The sequence below is a fragment of the Colias eurytheme genome, chromosome 19 (genome assembly GCF_061535395.1).
Source record: "Colias eurytheme isolate Ceu_HAF_F1 chromosome 19, ilColEury1 Martin Lab GWU primary, whole genome shotgun sequence".
Classification (NCBI taxonomy): Eukaryota; Metazoa; Arthropoda; class Insecta; order Lepidoptera; family Pieridae; genus Colias; species Colias eurytheme.
In genome coordinates, this window is record NC_142998.1 from 5,991,011 (window position 1) to 6,017,163 (window position 26,153).

The 26,153-nt window shown below is 32.3% G+C and overlaps 1 protein-coding gene across 15 annotated transcripts in view; it reads left to right on the top strand.

Moving 5' to 3' along the window:
- The window catches only part of gish (casein kinase I gish), a 32,661-nt gene that overhangs the window by 632 nt on the left and 5,876 nt on the right, over positions 1–26,153 (top strand). For 6 of the 15 annotated variants that reach the window (XM_090113143.1, XM_090113156.1, XM_090113155.1 and 3 more), the window contains exons 2-11: positions 133–440; positions 5,496–5,653; positions 12,377–12,487; positions 13,517–13,680; positions 15,142–15,256; positions 17,065–17,184; positions 17,584–17,732; positions 18,567–18,737; positions 21,268–21,348; positions 23,142–23,267. In XM_090113143.1, the coding sequence (XP_089969269.1) occupies positions 379–440; positions 5,496–5,653; positions 12,377–12,487; positions 13,517–13,680; positions 15,142–15,256; positions 17,065–17,184; positions 17,584–17,732; positions 18,567–18,737; positions 21,268–21,348; positions 23,142–23,267 (1,257 nt within the window). In that variant the 5' untranslated portion in view covers positions 133–378. Of the gene's footprint in view, positions 1–94; positions 441–4,078; positions 4,191–5,495; positions 5,654–12,376; positions 12,488–13,516; positions 13,681–15,141; positions 15,257–17,064; positions 17,185–17,583; positions 17,733–18,566; positions 18,738–21,267; positions 21,349–23,141; positions 23,268–26,153 lie in introns of those variants that run through there. The other 9 variants (XM_090113144.1, XM_090113150.1, XM_090113152.1 and 6 more) reach the window with 4 other exon arrangements.

The window sequence follows — 26,153 nt, forward strand, 5'->3', positions numbered from 1 at the left end:
GTTTATAGTAATACAAAATTTAATTAAATCAAAGCCATCGGTTAGGACATTACTCATATGCGATCGTTAATAGTAGACATTCCCGTTATATTAGACCATTCGCGAGTCGCCGAAACATTTTTGCGGTTACAGTGTGACGAAAATGATTTTGAGATAAATTCTACAGTGTAGTGATTATAGTGTTGAAAAAGAAGAAAAAAAATAGTAATAGTTAAAATATTGAGGCGTGGATTGGTGTAGTGTATGTTATGGCGAGATTGCAGTGCGATAGTTACTAGTCGTGGTGAAATGGACTGCGGCGTGGTGAGGGCCCGTGTGACTGTGGGCACCAGGAGTCATCTGGCGTGTCGGATATAGACACACAGAGCTACTTATATTATGAATAAACGTGACGGCAATAAGGATAAAGAACGTCAGAGTGACGACAAGAGAACTTCCACGTAAGTCTACCTTTTAGAATACATTTGATAGATACCGATGTATGTTCAATATCATCGCTTGCAGGTAACCGCTGGTCACTAGTTAGCTAAGTGGCGGTGCAGATAGTTGTTATAATTTGCTTTAAAAACTTGCTAATGTACAGTTTGTTTGAAAGTGTTTCATCCTGAATTGTAATTTGCTGTCTTGTTTTATTAATTAAATAATCTTAAGATAGAAATGGGCTGATCTAGTTTAATTTATTTTCCTTCCGTTATACATTAGTCATTTTATCCATACTTAACAAGTTTTATCATTGATTGTATTTTTATCAAGTGTAATGTTTAATAATGTCTTTGACTGGTAAATTTTACAATATAGATAAATGATAAATATTCAGCTTTTAGAGATAATTTGATGTAATATATCTGCAGTGATTTCGTGCATACCATATTGGTTCCTTAGCATGGATTTTCTATATTCCTGAATTAAGCCTTTGGTTTTAACTTTTTGAAGTTAATAATGAGTATTTAAATTATCCCTGTGGGGATTGAAAATTGAAATGTTTTTAGAGTGAAATAAGTATTTAGGAATCTACATTGTGGAAAAATATTTGAATTCCACCTTGCATTCCTCTTTCTTTTTAGAATAATTGTCTCAAAATGTCTCATTGCATTAAATTCATAACAAGAATAAAGCTGGTTCAATATTTCAAGCCGTACACCTTAAGTTTTTCTGGTCTAGGTTGAGCAGGAAGCAAACTTGTAACTTAACTGCCTTGCTTTTGTGGATTTTGCAGTCAATGAACTTCTGTTGAATTCACATATTTATTATAAGTATTGATATTTGATCAAAATTAAACCATCTCATAGTACATCTGTAGCTGATCATATTTTCTTATAAAGTAAATATTTGTAGCTGATAGACATATTTTATGTTTGGACATGTAATTAAATCAACTTACTCACTATTTTAATTAATAAAGACATATGGCTGTAATTTCAATAAACATTTTGAAATAAACTGCTCCTGTTACAAATTATTACCACTTATTATTTCTTGATTTTCATATTCACTATTACCATATTGAAGAAGTGGATTGACTTGTCCGATTAGTTTTCTATTCATTTGTATAACCTCTTATAAAACATCAAAGTATCAATACTATAATACCTACTCACCATTTGTTATTGTTATTGATTTTTATGAAATAATTGAAAAAGGTTTCTATTTTGTTTAAATATAGACCCAATTATTGTTAGGAATGTTTGAATTCCCATTTATAAAGATTAAGTTGATTTATTTATGAGTTCATTTACCTTTATCCTTTGCATCAAGACAAAATCCTTAATGAATAATCTGTATTAGACATTGTTTTCACATCTAGCAACACAGATTGATTCAACCAATAATATTAAACTAGTGAATCACAATATGTAAACATCTTTCTGCCTCATACAATACTCTTGATAACACTTCTTAATAAAAACATCACTTGCTTATCTACAATACAACTCAAATTGTGATAAATATAAACTTACTGTAGAAACAAAATGATATAATAGTTTGTTTTAATGAAATTGCAAAATTTGTGCTCAAACAATACAAGAAAAATGGCCCTTATTGTTAGTGGTGTGATTTTGAGAGAAATTTCGAAAAACATCCAGTTGGTTATGCTATTTTGAGTGGTTTTTACAAGTGATTCAGTATAGTGATTTGTTGAGAAGCTAACAAATATGTATTTTATAATTGAGAATAGTGACAGACTGCCTATTAGCATAAATACTTGTGATGCATAGAAAATTGTAAGTATAATATTATCTCAGTTGTATAACTTTAGACTTGAATGATTAAACTTCATCGCTTTTAAATTGCAAATTATTAATTTGATACGTAAATGTTTATGTTCAATCAATTGGTCAAATCAGTTTCAATACAAATTTAGAAAACACAATGGTTAGTCTGAAAACTTTAGGGATTGCTGGATCTATAAATAGATAAATTGTCATATATATTTAAAAAATAATAAACTATGCAGACAGCAATAATTTATTGATACACATTTTTGAAATTTTAGGCCTTATTGAGCATATTATTGTGGACTTGTAGTGGTTGCATGCGGTGCAACTAAAACTTTCACTTTTAGACTCAATGCCAATAATGGTTGGTATGATTCACTGCAGTCAGTGTACACTGAGCTATACTGAAGTGTACATTATTTTGTGATTGTTTTATACTAAATTCTCATTATTATGTAATTAAAAAAATATACTTTTTAAAATGACTTCAATATATTATATATAAAGATATAGGCAGAATTCATTAATTTTCTTTAATTAACAAATAAAGGATATATTTTCTCAAATAGGATTATAAATTATTATGGCCATGAAATATCAACATATTTCATCATTTTATAAATAACAACTTATTTTTAATTCCAAATAATTATTATCTAGTCTAGATTAGGTACCTAATTACTTGAAGTTATCTTCACCGGTTCTGTAAGATCTATTAATTTCTAGTTAATCAATAAACCTTTACTCGAACAGCATACCTTGGTTATGTTGAATTCATTTATTACTTATTTGATAATGGTTTACTTAGTCACTAAAGAAAGATAAGAATATACCTTGATACTGAATTTATTCTCAGAACTGTTTGTTTATTAGGAAAATATTTAAATCTACAGCATGATAAATAATTAACATTAGTGTTTACTGTTTCAGTAATTATAATAATAAAGTTTAATGAAATATATGTATAATTGAAATTTTTATCAATGTATTTACAATGAGGAAACTAAAACTTGTGATGATATCATCAAATAAAAAATAATTTATACATGTTTATTATATGCATCACAAATTCAAAATGCTATTTGGGACCTCTACTAAGGCTAGCCTTGAAAAAGTCAATGACCTATTGACAGGCAGCAATTTACAAGGTACTATCCATCAAGTCCATGCTGTCACTATGTTAACCTCTTTAATATAATTGAATTATGTATTGATTGAAAAAAGTTTATTTTAAATTTATTTTTTATTAAATTAGGCCATAATTAAGCAGCAGTAATAATAATTAATCCAATCCTGTTGCTATCTATAACTATAATATTTTTATATCTATCCAGTACCTAAATACTTCACTATTAATATTGAATAGACTGACTTGCTTTATCATTAGATCTTATCAAAAATGAAAGTCTCTCTTCCTCCTTACCTCCTAGTTACTTATATATAATGAATGTAAAGAGATAAATAAAAACACTTACATACATAATCAACAATTCCATTTTACACTATTACAATTAAATTTAATATATTATGTACACTACAATACTAGTTTCAGTTTAATATTTACAGAAGCACCAATGCAAAACATCAATGAATATTACACAATGTCAAAAGTAGTAATGCTGGCAACTTGTATCAAGGAAATGCTATAAATAAAATAATATAACATGCCATCGTATACTATAAAAATAAACACTCCACAAACATTTTATTTGGTATTATTATACTAGAGTCACTCCTCACTTTATCACATGGATTTGATAATATTCAGCAATCACCAGTGTCATGAAGCATGATCAATCTGATATAAGTGTAGTTTCTACTGTAACAGTGACATGATGTGTTAATTTATTTATTTGTTGTGATGTGAACAAGTGTGAGACATAACTTTACAAATGTATTGTTGTGAAATTCTAAACGTTGGAATAAAAAAACTGTAAATCATATGGTTGGAGGTGGACGGCTTATGGCTTATGGGTATGGGAATTTTATTAAATATGATAATAATAATAATAACACACTTTACTTTTCGCACAAAATACATTTGAGTAAAGATTTACGTTGTGCATTATGTTATACTAACTGTTAAAATTAATAGTAAAAGTAAACAAATATTTGTTTAATTCATTCATTTCTTATTGAATTAAAACAGAATCTAATTGATTCAAAGAAATCAGCAATCCATTACATAATATCTTCCATATATTTTTATTTAAATCCAATTTTATCTACCAACCATACACAACTTCAAATAGTAGATTGAAACACTTCATAAATACAGGAATTTGTATACATAATACTGCCCAGTGTTTTAACTCAATCAATAAATTTCAAGCACTATGCTATTTTGTTTAGTAACAATAATTCTAATTTAAGTAAACAAACATAGCCACATTGTTGCAGGTCTGTTCTTCAAAATGATATTAAATGTTGCAGCCAACTAGCTTAATCAGTCATTTTATTAAACTTCTAGGCTCTATTAAATAAGACCTTTTAACATTTATTGCAATCATCATGCTTAGACTCTTCATAAATTAGTAATAAATGTAGAACAAAAATTAATTAAAGTAAATTTTATCTAGTTTTCAACAACATTTTCAGTAAAATTTAAATTTCAGCAGTTGTTCACCTCTATAATATTTACATTATTCATCCTGTTTCATTGAATAATTTTTGCATTAAGCATAAGTCATACAAAATATGAAAATATGACAATATAAATAATAATATTGAAGCCATAATAATATTCACTCTTAACATTTAATATCAAGTTAGTACAATACATAAGATATTGTTTTCACCAGCAAATAGGTGAGTTGTTAGTTCTAAATTTTAATGTTCAAGTATTAACAGCTTGATAAATTACTGGATTTCATTCATCTAATTAATTAAAGGGAGCCTTTTAAGAAAGTCACTACTGACTAGGCTCTTCTTGAAATAACTGATTAAGCTGCTTAGCTGAAACATACATGTATCATTTACCATAAATAATAGCAATTCATAGGTTTTTACATTTCACATTTGTGTTAGTATAAGCATTGTGCCTGGTATTCATGATAAACATTTGTTTAGCAACAAAGTTGAATCAACATGTTGAGGACTTGCTGTGCTGTGTATTGCAGATTTGATAATGCATGTTAAAAAGCTCTTGCTCGAAGATCCACGATTAAATCAAGTTTTTATTTTTGTTGATCACAACATTGTTGATGAACTGTTGCTCAACAAATGTTCACCATGAATACCAAGTCGTCAGTGTTTAAGGGTTGGTTCACACGTTTGCAGCGCAACCGGCGCGGTGGGTGGACGCGGCGGGGGCGGAAGCAGCGCGATGCACACGTCGCGGCACTCCGTCACGTCGTCCTCCGGCGTCCTTATGGTCGGGCCCAACTTCCGCGTCGGCAAGAAGATTGGATGCGGCAATTTCGGCGAACTTAGGCTCGGTGAGAATTTAGGACTCATTGTTGTCTTGCTATAAGGATGTTCTCAAACCATTTTGTTGGGTTGCAATTTGGGATGTTGTAACTAAATGCGTAGTACATTCACACACGTCTAGGAACCTCAAGAAGCATCTATCTTATCAAACACTAAAATAAACTGCTAACATTTATCAAGGGAATGCCATAAAGACACCGTGCCGTATTCGCTCGTGGCAATCTTATAGATTGTCCCCAATTGCCCTAGATAAAATCGTGACCCTACAATATATTTCGGTCTGTTATCAAGGAGTCGCACGAGTGCAAATGAAAATTCTCGCAACAGGCTGTTCTCTCGCTTAACCCATTGACCACCGAGCGGCGATGAGACCACGACACAATAGATTTTCTATTGTGTCTCTGATTCCGGGGGCTGAGGGATTAATACAGTACGCGTACTACAAAATTGTACTCAGATAGGAAATTTCCCTCATTTCGAAAAATAAAACTTTATCTTTATCTTCTTATGAAAATTGTATGTAATTAATAATGAGGAATTAACAGATTTCAACGATAACGGGGAATCACTATGAATAATACTAGTTTGGAATACATACATTTAACTAGTAATAAAACATATGTGGTATACCTACTTGCATATAAATAAACTTAACAGATAAGCCGGGTATGCATTTGGAAACTTGTATAATCTACATAATTATTTATTATTGGTTACGTTTGCCAAGTGTTATGCAGTCGGATCGTTTCGGCGTGTCTACGTGCAATCAGCTGAAACCTAATGTTTTCCTTAGAATATATTCTCTGTATCGGATATATCGTGCATACCTTGTCAATAGGCATGACGAAAGATTTTGAAATCCTCTTCCATAATGTGTGTATACGTTTACTATACAAGAAAAACCCTATATTTCGGTAATATACTTAAATTTAACGAAGATTAAAGCCATTTTTCAAAAAATATTTAATATCTGTGCCAAAACAGCTCGCAGGTGTCATGGCGTAGGCGTGACGTCAAACTTTGGTAAATGCGTAATTATTTGTACGCATTGTGAAGAAAATTAAAAAAGTCTTTATTTAATATGTGTTATATAAACGAATTTCAAAGTTTATGAGTGGTGTGCAGTATTGCAGTATGAATCCACATAAAAATAATGCTCAAAAATGTGTTAGTAATTATTTCAAGCGAGAAATAATAAGAAATGATTGTATAAAGTTGGTGCGGAGAACCCCGAACCACGTATTCGTGAATTCGCAATTGTATTTCTGTTCTGAGTCGACAAAGCATACGTGAAACAATAGAAAATAAATAAAAATGCGTATTCTCAACATATTCATAACAACAAAACACATCTGACGCGAGTTGTTTACTTATGCGTGACGTCACGCGTGTTTTAGTCAAAATGGCTAACTGCAGAATTTCAATGTTTTATTTTATTGATAATCTCATTAATCTTAATGGTTTTAAGATTTCTAAGTCACTATATTGAATTTATTTATTGTACATTTTCCCTTAAAAACACTAATACGATCATTTATGGATACTGTCGTCATGCCTATTCACTGATAGCGCTCTTAGACAGCTGATGTGCAAAGTTGCCACACAGGTTCCATTGCTCTACCGGTCTTAACTCTTAACGCACTCGACACATTCTGCTACTATATTTTTTATTTGACGCCACATCAGTTAATTAAATATACATTAAACAAATTGGAAATTTCACTAAGCCGGTAATGGTGTGGAAGAATTTAAAAAACAGGGAATTGAAAAACAGGGAGAATAGTACTGAAGAATGTCTAAACTTTTTCTATTCATGTATTATGTTATGCTATATAATTTAATGGAGCATGATGCAAATGAAAGTTCTCGCATAGAAACTTCGCTATACTTCTCGCTGCTAAGCAAACGCAAACATTGTCTTAGCAGATGAAGACTTTGGGAAATTAAATCGCTTCTTTACAATAGAACTAATGCAAATACGTGTAAAACTAAATGACGTTTACAATTTATAGCAAGTAAAAGTAGCTTTGCTTTTACATAGAACTCGTAATTATTAAGAGTTATGAATCATTGTTGGTCGTTTGTACGTTTGTCGTTTTTTTTGAATTGACACCGACCGCTGGGTAGCCTTTGCCACAAGGTTGAAAATTAGTTAGACAATGAAAACGGGTAGGTCAATCTCTTTGCTTAGAAGCGTTATGAGGTTGGTGGATATCTAACGCAGATTTTTTAAATAACTATTCAAAACAATCATTACGTTTCGCCAACAAATTATGTTTTGTACATTTAACTCAGAACTTTTTATAATCTAGTTTGAATTTTTTTCTTTGCAATATTTTTAACTCGAATCAATTGAGTATTAAATTTGCGCTTTATTACTTTATTAAAAAGTAAGCAATTAAGGGATATTCGTATTTTATCGAACAAAATGTTCTGTTAGCTACGTTAAGCGTGGGCCAATTCAATTAAATAATAATTGGTTTATTGTATTTGTCTTCTTTATTACTTGTGTAATGCGTATCTCAGCTGTCCCCGACATTTCAGTCTCGTATTTATAGAACATTGTTTGTTGACAACAGGGCAAAATTTAAGGCGACTTTGCGTTATTTAGCCCTATAATATTAGCAGTAAGGTTTCATTTCACCGACGGCAGCTTGTATGGCTGCGATTGGGTTGATTCCGCGTCAATAGAATTGACATAAACGAGGACACGTACGATCCGATAGTTTCAGATGATTTACCTCCCGATTATAATTACACTGATATCGTATCGTTCGCACAAAATTAGATTATCGTCCCGCTTTAATAGTTTTACGGTGTGACGAAGAAAACCGAAGCCAAATCAATTTTGCGTGGGCGTTAAGTAGTGTCCATGATTGTCTAGTGCTCCGGTCTCGAACACGACAGTTTCGTTGAAAATACTCGTTACAACTTTGTGTTCGACAAATAACAGGCAGGAGAATAATTTATGTGAATGCATTACAAATACTATTTTGTTCTGGCTTCGTTGAATAGGCTCTATATTTAACGCTGATCTGTTTGATTTTGCCCATAGATTTTGGTTATTCTGAAATTTCCTATGAGCCCTATTTAACTTAGGTGCAGAAGGTTAAATGATACTTGACATTCCGTTATCGGATGAATGAAAAACCTTTCAAAGTCGATTGTAAATTGATAGCACAGATCAAGTTTTGCCTCGTAGTTTTTATCGCATCTCATGCTCTTTAATACGGTTGCGTCAGATGTTTAATAATATGCGTTATTGTGTATAACTGCAAACGCAACGAGTTTGATTGGATATCTCTTTAATTTCAATTGATATTATTTACAGCTCACAGGAGCAGCTATTTGGTTTCTATGTTCTGCAATCTGCACCTACGCACTATCTGAATAGAAACTTAATCACTGCTCAACAGTTGTATATCTTTTATTTAAACTTAATCCGTAGATACTTTGTATCGTAAGAATAACAATGAATACAAATCAATCAATACTAGTGCTATTTTAATGGCTTTTGCGTCTTTCGTATTGATCGTTGTACGATTTAATATTCAGCATTCAATAGATTTTATGAATGAAAACATTATACAAATGTTTTCTGAGAGTAAACTAATTCAAATATTCTATGCTTTACGATTATGCTGGAAACTGTAAATTTATATAAGTTTCTTACCGCAAAACCTTCTAATTAATTTTCATAACATTATTTTGACAGTACATATTATTATAACAGATATCCACATTACCTTTTTGATGATTTTTAGCCCTAATCTTTCGGAGACGTTTCGGCTTTGCTGGCATTTTATAAATGTCTTGTGTAACAGTTTAATTTCTCCTCGCTTTGTACTCCACACACAAGGTTCCCCGAACCACACTCTTCTTTTAACACGTCTGCCACTAATAATTGTTGTTGATCCATTCGATGTTTTTTAGTTAACATCATTGTTACTAGTTTGTTTAAAACACGTCACGCTTTTACCTTTAAATAAATCCCTGCTCACATTAGATTTTATTGTAATATATTTTTACGTCTCCTAAGCTTCAACCAAAATAAAAAAGAGCGTGTGTGCCGAGCACACATGTCTGAAGTGAAACTTCTATGGCAAGATTCTAAGATACCTATATCCTCCATGATGTGACGGTATGACTTTGAAATTTTACTCTCAAGGCGCCTAAAGAAATTTCACTTCAATAATAATTTATCAAAACGAATGGTAGGTCTATCTAAATACGCATTTTCTTCTTTGCCTTATTCTACACGTGTGTAACTGCAAGTTAGATTAGCAAACGGATTTTTTTTTATAGAAGTTCATGTTATCCCTTTATTGACGCATTAAGTTCTCGTTTATACAAATCCCTTTGAGACTGTACGTACATAATATTTGCTATTAAAAGCGCGTGTATTATTTAGTTTTCATCGATATTACCTGTAATATGAAATTCCATTACTGGTACATAATATAATACGGAAGCTTTTACTTCCTTTGCCTTACATATGCTTCCAAGAACATTATTCATAATCAGATGGAATTTTTGTGTTTATTATAATCATGAGGATCATACGGTAATATGCTTTTACACATAAGCAACTGAATCTAAATTATGTACTTACATTCTAAAATTCAATGTATTGTCTCATTTAATATTTACAAAATAGTTTATTTAAAATTTAATGAGAATACATTTCTACATGGAGAATTCCTAACAGCTTAAAATAGCCTACGTTGTGATAAAGACTTCTTTACAAAGTTCGTAAAGAATCGCCTACAGGAAGTTATAAATCATTAATTATTTCCCTTATACACTAAAATATATTACGTGCTAACGTAACATGTTCACACGTTACCTAAAAACCGCCCAGTATGGCGCGGGGTTAGTTGACATAACAATTTGAACAAAATCGTGTTCATTAACAATAAAATGCAAAAGTGGAGCTATTAAGTAGCAGCCTAAGTGACCCCATTACCTCGCAAGTGGAGCAGTCTTGGTACAGTCACAACTCAGAGCGGCATAATACGGTCAGTGCCAATGACCTTACTAATGCCTATATCGCGCTTCAGCGATTTTTTTCTTGAAGAAGTCTATTCTATTGCAGCCGAGTTGTAAATCGATTCTGTGTACTTGGCAAAGTGATTTTCATACGCTTCTTAGAAATCGAACGTAGAAAATTATAGCTTTATAACTTATATAAACGAAAACGTCACAGATATCATATTTTCTAATCAATTACTATCACGTCGAAACTTTTTGTTTGCTCAACAAAATCCATCTGGAAACTTTTAATATCTCGTTCGTAATCCGCTAGTGTAGCGTATTACTTTATCCTTCTATAATATTTTCAAAAATAATAAAATCAAATATAGAGATACTTCCCAGTATTGGAAATTGGCCTCTGAGGATAGCAAAACAAATCTGATGGATTATATGAACTCGTAGTTCATGGAAAACCTAATTAAAATTGCTCGAAGTGTTCATCAGAATACTTTCATATTTGAGATACAAACGTTTTCAAACGGAAGTCTTAGATTTAAAGGATACAATATTAATTATTGTACAAAGGTAATACATAAAATGATAACTAAAGCTTGTTCTTTGATGTGCGGTTATTGTTTTATTTAATTCGAAAGCTGATAAGATAACCATTGAGATCCGATTACATTGAATACTAAGAGACATATTATAGGTACGGTCGATACGATATCCTTTAAATAAGTCGTGGAGAGATAATACGACAAAATTCATTTACATATTACAACGCGGAGATTGTACAATTATTATCGTGTATATTTTAGCACAATAAAATACCTTTTATTGGCTTGAGATATGGAGATACTATAGGGATAGTAGGTATCTCCATATCTCAATAGCTTAAGCCTTAGGGAAATTACCTATTCTTAGAGCCTACTTCTTAAATAAATCAATATTTGACAAAACTACACATAAATGTGTTCACAGTTTCATTTAAAATGAAATGATTATAAGTTTATAACATATCATTTCAATTGGCAATGTGAAATGTCCCTTGTATGGTTTTACCAGTAAAATGAAGCTTAGAATGAGTATTTTTAGGTTTGCGTATTTAATTCTTCGTTTTAGTAACGGACAGTACAAGTAGGGTATTGTGTTTCGCCGGCCCGCTATCTTTATAGAATATCTACATTGCAAGTTTGCCGGAGAGCTTTGTAGTTTGTAATAGCGCAAACGTTCTGTTATTGTGATTTGCGACAGTTCACAACGTTCTTAAAGACGTTTATCGTAGACTACGTCAATATCGAGCCATCTGTTCCACTATCTAGAACGCCGTATGGCATTTTTATGATGTCAATACCGGAATAATTATATTACCTTTATTTTTATTACGTGATTCATTTGTCTGATAATATTGTTTTAATGATCGCTCTCAGTAAGATCACTCGAGGGCCGGACGCATTTTTGATTCTCTGGTTTATAAATACGTTGATTCTATCAGATGATACATTTTTACGAATTCTTTCCCAACAAGACTCTTAATGAGAACATCTCTTACAGCGCTGACCATGAAATTGGGCAAAATGTATACTTATTTTTAGAATATTAGATGATTCTATTGTTACAGTTAAACGTGTCTATTAACCTCATTATATGAATATTTTCTTAATTGCGGATAGAGAAATGTTCACTGATTCACTCGAGCTCTAATAAAACATATCAAAATCAAGGACGTGCATTAAGACGATCGTTTTCTTCCGCAGGAAAAAATCTCTACAACAATGAACATGTAGCGATTAAGATGGAGCCTATGAAGTCAAAGGCTCCGCAATTACATCTAGAGTACCGATTTTACAAATTACTAGGAACTCATGGTAAGTACGCTGGCTGCATATTGATTATCGGAGTTACGTGTTCTATAGTTTTTGTCTTTTCTTTTTCATTTCGCCGCCGCCCGGTAAAAGAGGTTTCTGTAGAGCTATTTATAAACTAAAGTTTTGTTAAATTGAAACACGTATATAAAAATTAATTATCGTCTTGAATCATGTTGATATAAAAAACGAAACTATTAAATGAGAGTTTAGATAAACAAAAAAGCGATAGCTAATAGGAATAGTGACGTCATATGGTTATTTTGAAATAGATAAACACACTTATCTTGATAAAACAGTTTTCTCCAACTACACCGCCGCCAAAGCCATTCAAGGAGTTAGCAGCTGATCCCTATGTGGACTTAAGATTGTCACAATATATTAATATGATAATAACGGTTTATATAACGCGCCAATTTTATATAATGTAAATTCAAATTTTTGTTACACAAATGAAATCTTCATGCGCTTCGTAGTAAGTTTATAAAACTACTTTACACATAATTAGTAAGATAAGCCGATAGGTATGAGCCTTTAAATGTAAACGATAAAGAGTATTGACGAATAAATGTTGATCAGAGGGCATACCAAAAGTGTACTACTTGGGCACGTGCGGCGGCCGCTACAACGCCATGGTCATGGAGTTGCTAGGGCCCTCTCTAGAGGACCTCTTCGTGCACTGCGGCCGGAGGTTCAGGCTCAAGACAGTCCTTTTGATTGCGATGCAGCTCGTAAGTGCCTGCAGCGATACGGTAGTTAGGTGGTTGTAGCACAGCCGTGACACAGCACCGCAACCGATATAAACATTAAATACATCGCGAGGGCAACCGCCGTGCTCGTGGCGTTGTCGCGGTCTGCCCACTCCTTCCCTTATTTCTGTATGTTTATTTTTTAAGCATTGCTCTCGCGACATTTCTGACGATAAATCGGCTTCTGTGTTGTGTCGTTACTGCGAGCGAGAGCAATGCTCCGTGTGAGTACTAAACGTTACCGTCTCCTCCGCTCCCCGCCCCGTTTCCCGTGCGCCCTTAGCACCTTCGACAGCTGAAGGTATCCCGGAAGTGTACTACTTCGGGCCGTGCGGTAAATACAATGCGCTGGTCATGGAGCTGCTGGGCCCGTCGCTCGAAGATCTGTTCGACTTGTGCGGCCGTCGTTTCTCTCTAAAGACTGTCTTGATGATCGCTATGCAGCTGGTAAGTTGACTCACGTCAGCAGATATGCTCTCTGTCAAACTAATAATGGAAATTGTCTGCAATCAATTTAACCTGATGGGATCGGTAATCAAAAAACAATCAAGTCAATTAATGCCCGGTTAAATTGTCCTTACTCAGTGTCATTTACGTGACACCTAAATATTTGGATCCTTCACATTTAGGTCGCTCTTACGGAACTTTCATTTTGAATACAGTATAATTTGCTTTTCATACGCAAGTGCAATATGTAACGCCGCGGCCGACTCATCGCAAACTTGAAATCACTCAAATTAGTACTAATACGTTCAATACACGTTTATCCTTCAGTGCAATGCACAACGCTCTTGTTGTTAAGCTGATTCTCGGATCCCTGTGGGAAATGCATTATGCATTACGCATGGGTTCTTTAAATAACGTTTTATGTAGAATCATATTTTTGAAACGTTTCTGAACGAAAAGTATGACTATTATACCTATAAATGGATCGAAATATAAAAAAAATATAATGATAATTACTACGAAACAATAAAAATATATGGCACGATATCACAAATAAGTAGTGTTATTGTCGATACTGAATTATATTCAATTATCCTGTTTTGTTGTATTTATAATAAACCGTATTTATGAAGAAGCATTCGACACTCTGAGGGTATAATTTATTATTTAAATGATTCTTGCCACATAATACACCGTAAATAAGGGAATTATCGCGTTCGTTCAAAAGGACAAGAATGAGCGAAAAAATTTACGTGTTTATTTGTCCTACTCCATGTTCTACAACATAATAAAAAAACAGAAGTAAACAGTTTTTTAGTGTACGTTAATTGTTATTACTTTTTAGTATCATAGAAGCATATTTAACTAAAATGTAACTTTGTGGCATTCATTTTATGCACCTTTGTGATAACTCTTTGGTATAAAGATAATATTTTTATCGTCACATTTAAGCAATGTTAAAATCTTCTTATCAGGGAAATTTACTGATGCATCTGCAATATTGAAGTTTAAACCTCTTTTATGAGAATCAAACAAATGTGTGAATGTCCTCTTTAGAGATAACGTTTGGATATTTATTTATGGTTATGTCAACATTATACAATTGCACTTGTGTACCTACAAACCGAAAAATGAAATAAGAATGTAATTATAGTTTCATAAACACTATAACATATTATTTTGATTATCGTTCCCATACCACACCTTATAGCATTTAACTAATAATTAAGTAGTCATAATAATAAGTAGTTTTATGAGTTCAAAATTAAACTAAACAAAATTAAACTGTGGTGCTTTATTTTTGCTAACATACAACATTAATATTATATCTGTGTAGCTGTCTGTTTGTCAATTACCTATAAAATTTGCTGGTATTTTATTTATGAAACATGTAAAGAATTAATTAAGATAGAAAACTATATAATAATAATTTATACTTAAACCTATTTCTTATAATTTCAGTTACATCGTATCGAATATGTCCACACAAGACATCTAATATATCGCGATGTGAAACCGGAGAATTTTTTAATAGGTAGAACTGCAACTAAAAGGGAAAAAATCATTCACATCATTGGTGAGTTTATTTTGTTTTTTGGTATCATATTTTTTTAATTATTGCTTTATTCCCGTTGTTAGTTCTTTCCTTATCCCTTTCCCATTTAAAGCAGTAACGAATTTGCAAGCACTGCCTTTGCATTATGTTTTTTTTTTATTCGCATAAAAATTATTTACAAAAACAAAAAACCATTCGAAATCAAAATAGAACGTACCGTATAAACGTATTATTAATCCCTACTAAGTCTATGAAGTATATTTACGTGAAAACTATTCTCGAATATAACGGCCATATTCAAGGAGCTTAGCATGTTTAACATTTCCATATCAACGCGATTAGAAGCACGACGTAAATTCTTTAATAAATTCATATTTTTACTCGTACATTTTCAATAAGCTTATAGCATATACTTATACGACTATCCTCATAAAATATACTGCAATAGTTTCACCGTAAATTGTAGCGTTATTTTTTGCACTTGAAGTAAACATTCGGTAACACGTACCTAGCACCTAGGTTTTACATAACACTTTTCGCATATCGATTGCAAACCTGACCTTCGTAATCTCGTTATGGGCTTTGCAATAGTTAGTGTCTAACTTTAGATTTAAAACGCATGCCTCTTGCGTAATTAAATGTATAAGGATTTATACAATGGCTTTTATGGTTTCCATGATCAAACAGGGAATAATAAACGTGTGTCTTGCCTATTATGCAATTCATCATATGGGGCCCTTAATGCTCTTTAGTGGGAATTTGAAAAACACCATATTATGTTGCTCAGGTGTCATTCTATTTATATATTAATTACTAGCGGTCCGCCCCGGCTTCGCCCGTGGTACATATGAAAAATAGATGTTGGCCGATTCTCAGACTTACCCGATATGCACAGAAAATTTCATGAGAATCGGTCCACCCGTTTCGGAGGAGTATGCAGACTAACATTGTGACACGAGAATTTTATATATAAGATGATTTAGGAACGACGCTGACAATAAAAAGTACCGGGTTGGTCAAGTTTAGTTCTATTCCTATTTTCCTCAATTTCAATGCTGTGTTATTTTCGTTCAATGAGCCGTAAAAGTCATAATAAGTAAATCCTTTCTATTTCAAAATATGCCTTAAGTATTAACAAAATCTGCATAAACAAATAATAATACAAACAATCAAGAAATAATATACGTCTTGGTAGCAGTTTCATTAATTTCATTTTTATCATAACTGTACAGGCCCTTATAACCACTTACGAGATATAAAACGATCATTTTTTACAACAGATAAGCTAATATGTTTTTAATTGTAAACTATTAAATACAAGTGAAACATTATATGTGCATTGGCGAGGTCTGCGGTTGAAATGTCTTAACCGCTGAAAATTGTGCGTAACATGTATTTTATATGTGTAATATAAGTAGCAGGGCAAATGATACGCACTGCCGTAGTAGTAAAAGTGTCGCGAAACGTTATATGCCGAGATTAGTGCCTAGATATGATATTTATCTTTAACAACTCTTCAACAATAGGGCGCGTTTAAATGTGTCGTTGTAATTTATAGTTTAGATACAACACATTTGTAGAATAGCACTTTGACAACTTTCATTTTTTTAAAGGATGTTACAATAAAGGTTCTCCAGCAGAAACGCTATTATACATTATTTATGTTTTTATAAGTTTTAACCATTTCTAGGATCAATACAGTATAGTACCTTAGTGGTCAAATAATCCATATGATTCAATACAATATAATATCTAATAGGAAAAAAAAGTTACCTTAAAATCAAAACTTATCGGAATGTAAATAACAATACTTACTGTTATCTTTTCAGATTTCGGTTTGGCCAAAGAATATATAGACTTAGAGACAAACAAACATATCCCATACCGGGAGCACAAGTCACTCACCGGCACCGCCAGATACATGTCAATAAATACACATTTAGGAAAAGGTAACATACTCATTTATTTTACCTAGTTATTGGTAAAAAAATAACAGACATATTTGAGCGTTAAATTATTTGAATAAATTATCTATACTAATATTATAAAGCTGAAAAGTTTGTTTGTTTGTTTGAACGCGCTATTATCGGGAACTACTGGTCCGATTGAAAAATTATTTCGATGTTAGATAGCCCATTTATCGAGGAAGGTTATAGGCTATATATCATCACGCTACGACCAACAGGAGTGGAGCCACGGGGGTGAAACCGCGCGGAGCAGCTAGTATATGATAATAATTTAAACAATATAGTTTTAAGTTATACATTTAAGGGTTTTTATTATGAATTTTAAAATGAAAATCGTGTCATTTTCCGAATGTAATAAAATACATATTGTAATAATTTCAGAACAATCAAGACGCGACGACCTAGAAGCCCTCGGTCATATGTTTATGTATTTTTTACGTGGTTCCTTACCCTGGCAGGGTTTAAAAGCTGATACTCTCAAAGAAAGATACCAAAAAATCGGTGATACAAAACGAGCGACGCCTATTGAGGTTTGTAGTATTTCCCTTTCAATGGTAGGAACATAAATATTATGCTTGTTAGTGTCCAGCTCCCAATAATCATCACTGTGAATGAGTCTTTTTTTTTATTCCGAAAAAAATATGAACACCAAAATCATACATGTTCCATCGATTATTCATCGATTTTACAATTATTGTCTAATGAAATATTGCAAAGATAGTAAATAAAGTTTTTCTTTTTCTTTTTTAAATCGAAGTGGATTGATTTTATGCTATTAATTTTGTGTGCTAGGAGGATAGACAGGGACATTGGTCTATCTGTGAAACATCCCATAATAATTTTAATTACGGGGGTGAAGCATGGGCAGAAAGCTTATAGAAAGTCCGACGCGTATGTCCGCGAAAAACATAAACTACTGCACCGATTTTCATTCTATTTTCACATATAGCTGGCATGTTTCTTTAGCGTGGCTTTACTATACATATACATAATTTATTTAAGACGACGCGGATGGAAATCTAAAATATAATAAAAAGAGAAGCGCGTACCATCTTAGATCACATCTCAGCTTAACATCAGGCGAGATTGTGGTCAAGCGCTTTTCTATCGATAAAAAAAATTGGTTGTCTGTAAAGTCGGTTTACTGACGATAGCTGAACGTGACAACGTCCGATTGTGCTTCTTTGTCGCTCGTTCCGCGCTCTCGCTTGCACTTCCAATGGAACGCCTCAGAGCGAGGTAACGCCGCATGAGTCATGTTTTTTCGTGCGTGCAGCCGGCTATGTCGAATTATAAGACGTTGTCACGTCAAAACATATTATGTACATAATAATATATTGACTGGTTTGGTCGGCAACTTGCAGGTGCTCTGCGAGGGCCACCCGGAGGAGATGGCGACGTACCTGCGCTACGTGCGGCGGCTGGACTTCTTCGAGACGCCGGACTACGAGCAGCTGCGGCGCATGTTCCGCGAGCTGTTCGAGCGGCGCGGCTACGCGGACGACGGCGAGTTCGACTGGACCGGCAAGACTATGGTATGTGTGCGGTGTGCAGCTCGGTGGGCAATATAAAGGGCTACTCACGTACCTGCCGCAGGGGCAATAATGTTGTTCAGCTGTTCTCTAAGTTGCTGCTTGCATATACACATCACAATAAAGGAGGTAATTAAGGGTACAATTCCAATATTGCCCCTGCTGCAGGTAGGTGAGTACTGAGTAGCCGGTTTAACACTGAGTCTCGTATTCATGGTGAATATTTAGTATTACACTATGAAATACTAAAACCTCGTATTTATTTATGATGTACATCATGTGTATCAAAGAAGGACAACAATTTAAAATCAAAAGCAATAAGAATCGAAAGCACATGCGCATGAAAAGGTGGCCTTATTGTTCAAAAGCAATCACTTCCAGGAAACCCTTCATACTCATTTTGATCAATAATGAATCATTAAAATTGCTGCAAATTTTGTTAAAATATTTGCACTCCTGGAGCAAGAACATTTGTATTAGTATAGTTTATGACACACATAATGAACGGATTCAATAAGATAGAGTATGTTTTAAAGACATGGAAATATTTTTTTTTGTGTAGTGCTGTGCCTAAATTTTATTTCGCAATAATAAACACACTGAATCGTTTTTGTTATCGCCGAAATACATTCTTTCGAGATAAAAAATCCATGTAAATATTGTATTTTAATGAAATAATATTTTATCTATATACTAAAAATACAAATTATAGAATGTGCTGAGCTGTTAAATTAATATTAGTTTATGAAAATGTTATGCTGCATTTGTATTGTATTTTTCTATTGCACATGCATCTGCTCTTATATGCTTGGCTTCAATTGTGCTTATGTAATGAAATTTGTTTGTTTGATCACTTAATTTTCCTTTACCTTATGTCATTTTCACATACACTTTATCAGGTAACAAAAACAATTTTTTACACTAACGTCAATTTAATAATGTACTCTTTTAGGTACATGAGTGAAACATCGCCATAGAAGACTTGGAATTAAATATGACGCATGTTCCATGATGTTAACTGTAAAGTACAATCTAGAAGCTATATTATTTCTCGAATATTCGGCAGTTCTGAATAATTATATTTTTTTTAAATAATGAAAAGAAGATTACTTGTTTTGTAGACTTTATTTCTATGATAAAATATAATATATTTTAGATGATAAATAAAAAATTGCAAACGCATAAAAAACTTTATGGAATGATCTCAAGAAATACAAAAAATCAAAATTTTTAATCTACCCCACATCTATACACTAACTACCATTAATTTAATTCATGCTTTACTTTCTAATATTGTAATTTAGTTATTTCCTAGTGCCAACAACGCTTACTTTTGTATATAATATAATAAAAATATTTTTAATTATCATTGAATTGAATACTTTGCTAGATTTTTACCAACATGTAAATATTACTAATGCAAGTAAGGTTACGCTAAATTTTTCGGTGATTCGTGTATTTCATTTTATGTTTTTTTACTTTAAAAGTAACGTGTTTGAAATTGAATATTCAATGTTATTTACGTAACAAAAACTACGACTAACCAATTTCCTGCACGTTACGAAAAAAATTATTTTTATTTTATTTTTTAACAATGATTGAACTTGCTACTAGTAGATTAATATACTATTTATTGCTATTCGTAAATAAAAATTAATTTCTATTTTGTGTTTTACTGTGTTGTTAGTTTTGTTATTGTACATATTTCTGAATTCAGAAAATGAACACTTACAATAGATTGTTTTGTCAAAAATACTACAGTAATCTAATTTGTGGTTATTCAATAAATCAACTATACATCTTAGAACCACCATACATTAATTCAATACTTTTTTCACAATTAGAAACACATTAAAAACCTACCAATTAAACCTTAAATTTGAAAGCTTTACAGTACATACTAACCTGTATATAAATATTTACACTAACAAGGGTTATTTTATGTTTGTCCAATACCCTGCTTACGGCATGTGAATGTTGCATGCGCATGCTAACGCTTACGCAGCCATCGAATATGCACGTCATGCGAATACTACGGAACGCACCGCCTTCTAATGTCGTTAGAAATAAATCCGATAAGGTCAGTCGAACATTATTTATCCATTCACCAATAATTTCACTAAATTATTCGTTTATTAGTTCGTTCACAAAAATCACGCAATTTTATTCATTTTGACTTTTTACTATTTTATCGGATTTAGATTACCCTGGTTTAAAAGCTACTGGCTTATTAATGATTTGTGCAAATGGGCATCGAAGAAAAAATAGATTAACCGCATTTTCGCTGAATCATGGTATAGAAATAATAACATTAATAGTGTAGTGTAAATTAACATAAACGTAAGTCATACGATTTAGTTTTTAATACTGCACTTCTACTAAAAAAACTATTTATCATTTAATTTGTTTCCTTCATATTCATAAATCATCCATTATATATACTGAAACCATAACACATTTGAGGTATTGTAGATAATCGTCATTCCTTTTTGTTTATTTTGTTTGTGAATTATTTCGGGAATGTAAATTTCAGTCTACGCCAGTGGGATCAATTCAGACGGGACACGAGATCGTTGTATCTCCGAATCGTGATAGACATCAGCCCTTTCACAAGGTAAGATTATTCTGGGGTGAAAAGCTATTATATATTATTGCTACATAGTCCCGTTAACCCTTTTGGGTCGCTATGTCGATTAAAGTACGGTCTCTTTTCGAAGATCTTTCTTCTTAGCATTGCATTTGACTTGTTAGATATTCCGTTTTAAATGTTTGTAAAGTATCTATACTTATTTAAATACCATCAAAATCGATAAAGTTAATCGGAACGACTAAAGACTAATATTTGATTGCGAGACTGTATTTTTGTTTTGAGATTTGGAACGTAGTTTATTTTTACAAAGAGCGATTTAATGGGTACTTTAAGTGAGCAGAGTTTTAGCATTGGATTATTTTTAGACCTTGTGTGGACAGACTTACAGACATATGTATAGAAAAATATCAGGATTTAAGCAGTCATTATTTGTTATAGTTGTCAATTATGGGCAAAAAATGCGACGCAAACTTTTCCTAAAGTGCACTTCTTCTATTGCTATGAATATAACAGTTCCGCTGCGTTTTAACAGTAATTTTTTGTCGGTACAGGATGATTTGTGTGATTATATGATTGGTATGCTTGAGGACGATGAGGCGGCGCTAATATCCGGAGAGGTTTGGAATATAGTTTGTTTTAGCTAGCAACCTTTGTCCCTTATAAACATCATCTTTCCCAAGTCACGTATACAAATATCACATACTTTTAAACGAATTTTCATCGATCATTCATTATTATTTATCTAGGTATGTCGAAACGTCCATGGTTAAATAATATAATAATATGTATTTAATCGTTGAAATTGTACGTCATTATACCTTCTTTTATTTTACAGCATAATCACATAACACATCAAACATCATCTTTTATCATTTTTACGACTTATTCTGTAATAGAACTTATAATAAAATGTTTAGAATGATTTTCTATTTTATTATTCAATGATGTTGTTGATTCTCTTACAGAAATTAAATGATAAGCTTGTTTCTTTCTATTAAATCTACAAATAAGAGAACAGTGTTAGAGCTACCGCCAGCTGTAGTATGCTTTCCTTGATCGATGTTATTATCTATTGATGTTTAAAATGGAAGCATGCACAAAATACTGTATATTACGTATTCTATATGTTATACGTTTAATTGTTTTGATATAATCTCCATTAGTTCTAAGTTATAATTGTTTTTTCACCCTCTAATTCTGTCCCATGCTTGTAGGATAGCTAGTTGTCTATAACAGTGTGGATTTCCAATACTTCAGATATCAGTGCCTCCTTTCAGATATGCTTGTGTGTGATCTATATCATGAACATTACAAACTGTATGCTTTAGGTGTCCAATGTTAACTAAATACACGAACAAATCATAGGAGATGGATTTGTATGCCATTGTTTACATTGTGCTAATATTTCCATTCTTGTTTTGTTTTTCTTTCTATATTTATGTGGTTTTTATAATGCCGCTATGTAGTTTATATGTTTGTTGTTGTAATAAAGCAGCAAATAGACAAGTCGCCTCTAAATTAATTAATAATTTTGAGAAAATGGATACGCAAGGGAAGTAAATGATTCGTTTGCTCAATTAATTTAAACTCTAATAACGTGTGGTATTTTAATTATAATACATTTCATAGTTTTCTTAAGAAGTCTGTAATAGAAATACTGTAGCTTCATTTTGAGCCATTCGTTTATTAAAAACTGTAATGCTCAGTACGTTTTAGCGTTATACATTATTTAGAGTTATAATTTATCGTATGGTTACATTAGCTACGCATTAATAATCAATTAAATTAGTTAAAAAAAATCCGCGTACGGTTTGCAGGGGGCTGTTAAGGACTCTGGCACGAGTGGTACAGCGAACACGGGAGGCAACTGGCCGCACAGCGGCAAGGCCACCCCGCTCACTACGGGCCACTTGACGCCCGCCGACCGCCATGGCTCGGTGCAGGTTAGATTATTGTATAATGAATATTTATTCATATAAATAATAGTTATTCATATAAATTAGTTAAAAGTATACAATATACCGTGTCGCGAACAGACCTTACGCCGTCCGGAGCTCGATCAAACATTATTGTATACTTTTTGTATGAAGTGATTTATGTCTGAAGTCTGAAGGTGGCACAGCCGGGGCCTAAACGGGGCAAATGTGTATGGATATTGTATCATTGGTTTCCCGGCTTCGACATGGCAGTTCCCGGCACGGTGTAGCGTGAATCATGCTTTAAAGTTATTTGTTAGAACGTAGTCAATAAATAAAGTGACTCAAGCTCCAAATTTGCCACTACGGCCACTTGACGAACGCCGACCGCCACGGTTCGGTGCAGTTTAGATGATAATTTAATGAATAAATTATCCATTAGAACGTAATAATTTTACAAAAAGTGGCACAGGCTCAAAATATGGTAAAAACTATTTTTTTATATGTATTTTATTTACATTAATGCCATGGATCGGTGTAAGTTATATGTCTTATGTTATTTTAAACTAAATATTTAATTATTAAACTAGACTTCGTTAAAGGTTGTTCGACTGTTGGAACATTAAAATACAGAGAGAAATTTTGCCATATTCACTTTCCAGAAAAAATTCTGTTATTCTGGTTTTTTCTATCATTTTTTTTTTAATTACACAAATCAAATACTATACTGGTTATACTCTAAATCGTACGTAATTTGCAAATTGGTTATATTAATTTGGATAGTTTTACTCTCCTTTAGTACATATTATATTCTTTATAATGAAAAATTAGTGGACAATGTTTTTCATTAATTTATAGAGTTCTTTAAAATAACGGATATTTTTTAAGCTTGATTTATGTACTGTAAAAATAAAATAATTTATGATTTTCAAGAAATAAATATAATTTAATATTAAAAATTGATAACAAACAACTTTATTATACAATGCACATCACCGTTATTTATTTAAACAATCTCAACGGACCACACGCTCACTATACAGGGTGTCCCGCTATTGGTATACTAAGCGCGAAGGGACTTGTAGTTTTACATACACTGATCACGTAAAAAATACTTGAACAACAAAATTACGTCAAAAATTTTTTGCTAAATTTTTCCTGAAAATCCATGTTTTCTTCTCTAACTTCGCGCAGCCAGCATATACCGCTTCTCTAATATGAGCATTTTGTCTATGAAAACATAATCTTAAACGATAGCTCACGTGCTGGTGGCAAAGTTGGGCGGGTTGCTTGTTATGGGTGTACACAGAAGAGTTTTAAGAATACATCTATCTGAAAAAAATGCGTCTGGAATTTTATAAGTATTTTTTACGTACTCAGTGTATGCAAAACTATAACCTCCTTTGAGCTTAGTATACCAACAGTGGGACACCCTGTATAATAATAAAATATGTATTTATTAAACTCACAAACACTTCTAAAACTTGAATATAAATTTCTGCATGAATCAGTCATGGTATAATATTATAAAACTCTGTTTGCCTCTTTTCTTTGCAAATATAATAAAAAATACACATTACAATTAATGGCAAATACAAATAAAAACAGAGATCCTTTAATAAATTATACAATGTCCAAAGAAATATATTTTATAGTTTCACTAAATCAGAACCGACTGACTTTCATGTTTATATGTTATATATATTGAAAATTGGTATTTTTATTTTTAGCTGTTGAAGAATAAACATTTTCGGTATGTGAAATTTCCCGGATCTGTGTCTACGGTCAGTTATTTACGGAAAATATTCTGTTTGTCTGCATGACGCTTAACTATCGAAAATTAATAAAACAAGCCGCTTCGTGTGATTATCAAAATAATATGTATCTATTGGATTGAAAACGCTTGCTTCAACTGAGCTTATTCTTCAATACTAAAAATCTGATTACTTTCTAGTCAACTGATTATACTATATGTATATTAGTATAAAATATACATCGCGTTGTATCTATATGTATTCCTTTTATAAATAATTTATTTCCAGACTCACACAAGCATACACTGTACAAAGTACATTGTTTAAAACAACACAGATTGAATATGCACATGTGATTGTGTTACTTCACAATGCTAGAGCTTAAATTCAAATATTGTTCATTATAATTTCCCATGATAGAGTTTCACTATTATAGAAGTGTCAGTTAACAATAATGGGGAATCTTGAATATAAGGAACTGTAACTTGTAACTGAAAGAAAAATAAACCAACACTTCGTATTTTATCATTAGATAACACTAGTGGGCTTAAGTTATTAGTAAACAATTAGAAATTAAAGGCTTAAACAGATTTTATACGCGATTTATTCATTATATTATTAAACCAGACGATTCGAACACTTTACAGCGAGCGTGGTCACGGGAAGATTGACTCCTACTGAATAAATCGCGTTAAAAATCTCTCAAAAGTCTTCCAAATGTATATTACTTGCATAAAAATGAAAAATAAGAACGCACTATCATACATGTACGTGAAACTTGGTTAAGTGGGACCTGGATAAGTGAGAAACCTCCATAACTGGAACTCATGCTGAGGTCCCAACACTTTGGCACTGAATTACCTCTGTTAGTGGGACGATGTAAACCTCTGTATCTGGGATTTGTTCTTTCGATTTATCATCATAGTTACCTCTATAACTGAGACAGCGAGTAAATTTTATATGCATAAACCTCTGTAACTGAGATAACATTGTTTGTTTACTTATTCTTATTCTACCGGCTACCCTACCATATATTTTATTTAATGATCGCAAGCTGTATATAACTGAAATAACCTGTATTCTCACCTCTATTAATGGAACCCTCTGTAAATGAGACAGATATTTATTTATACCTGTATATCTGAGACACTGGGTAAGT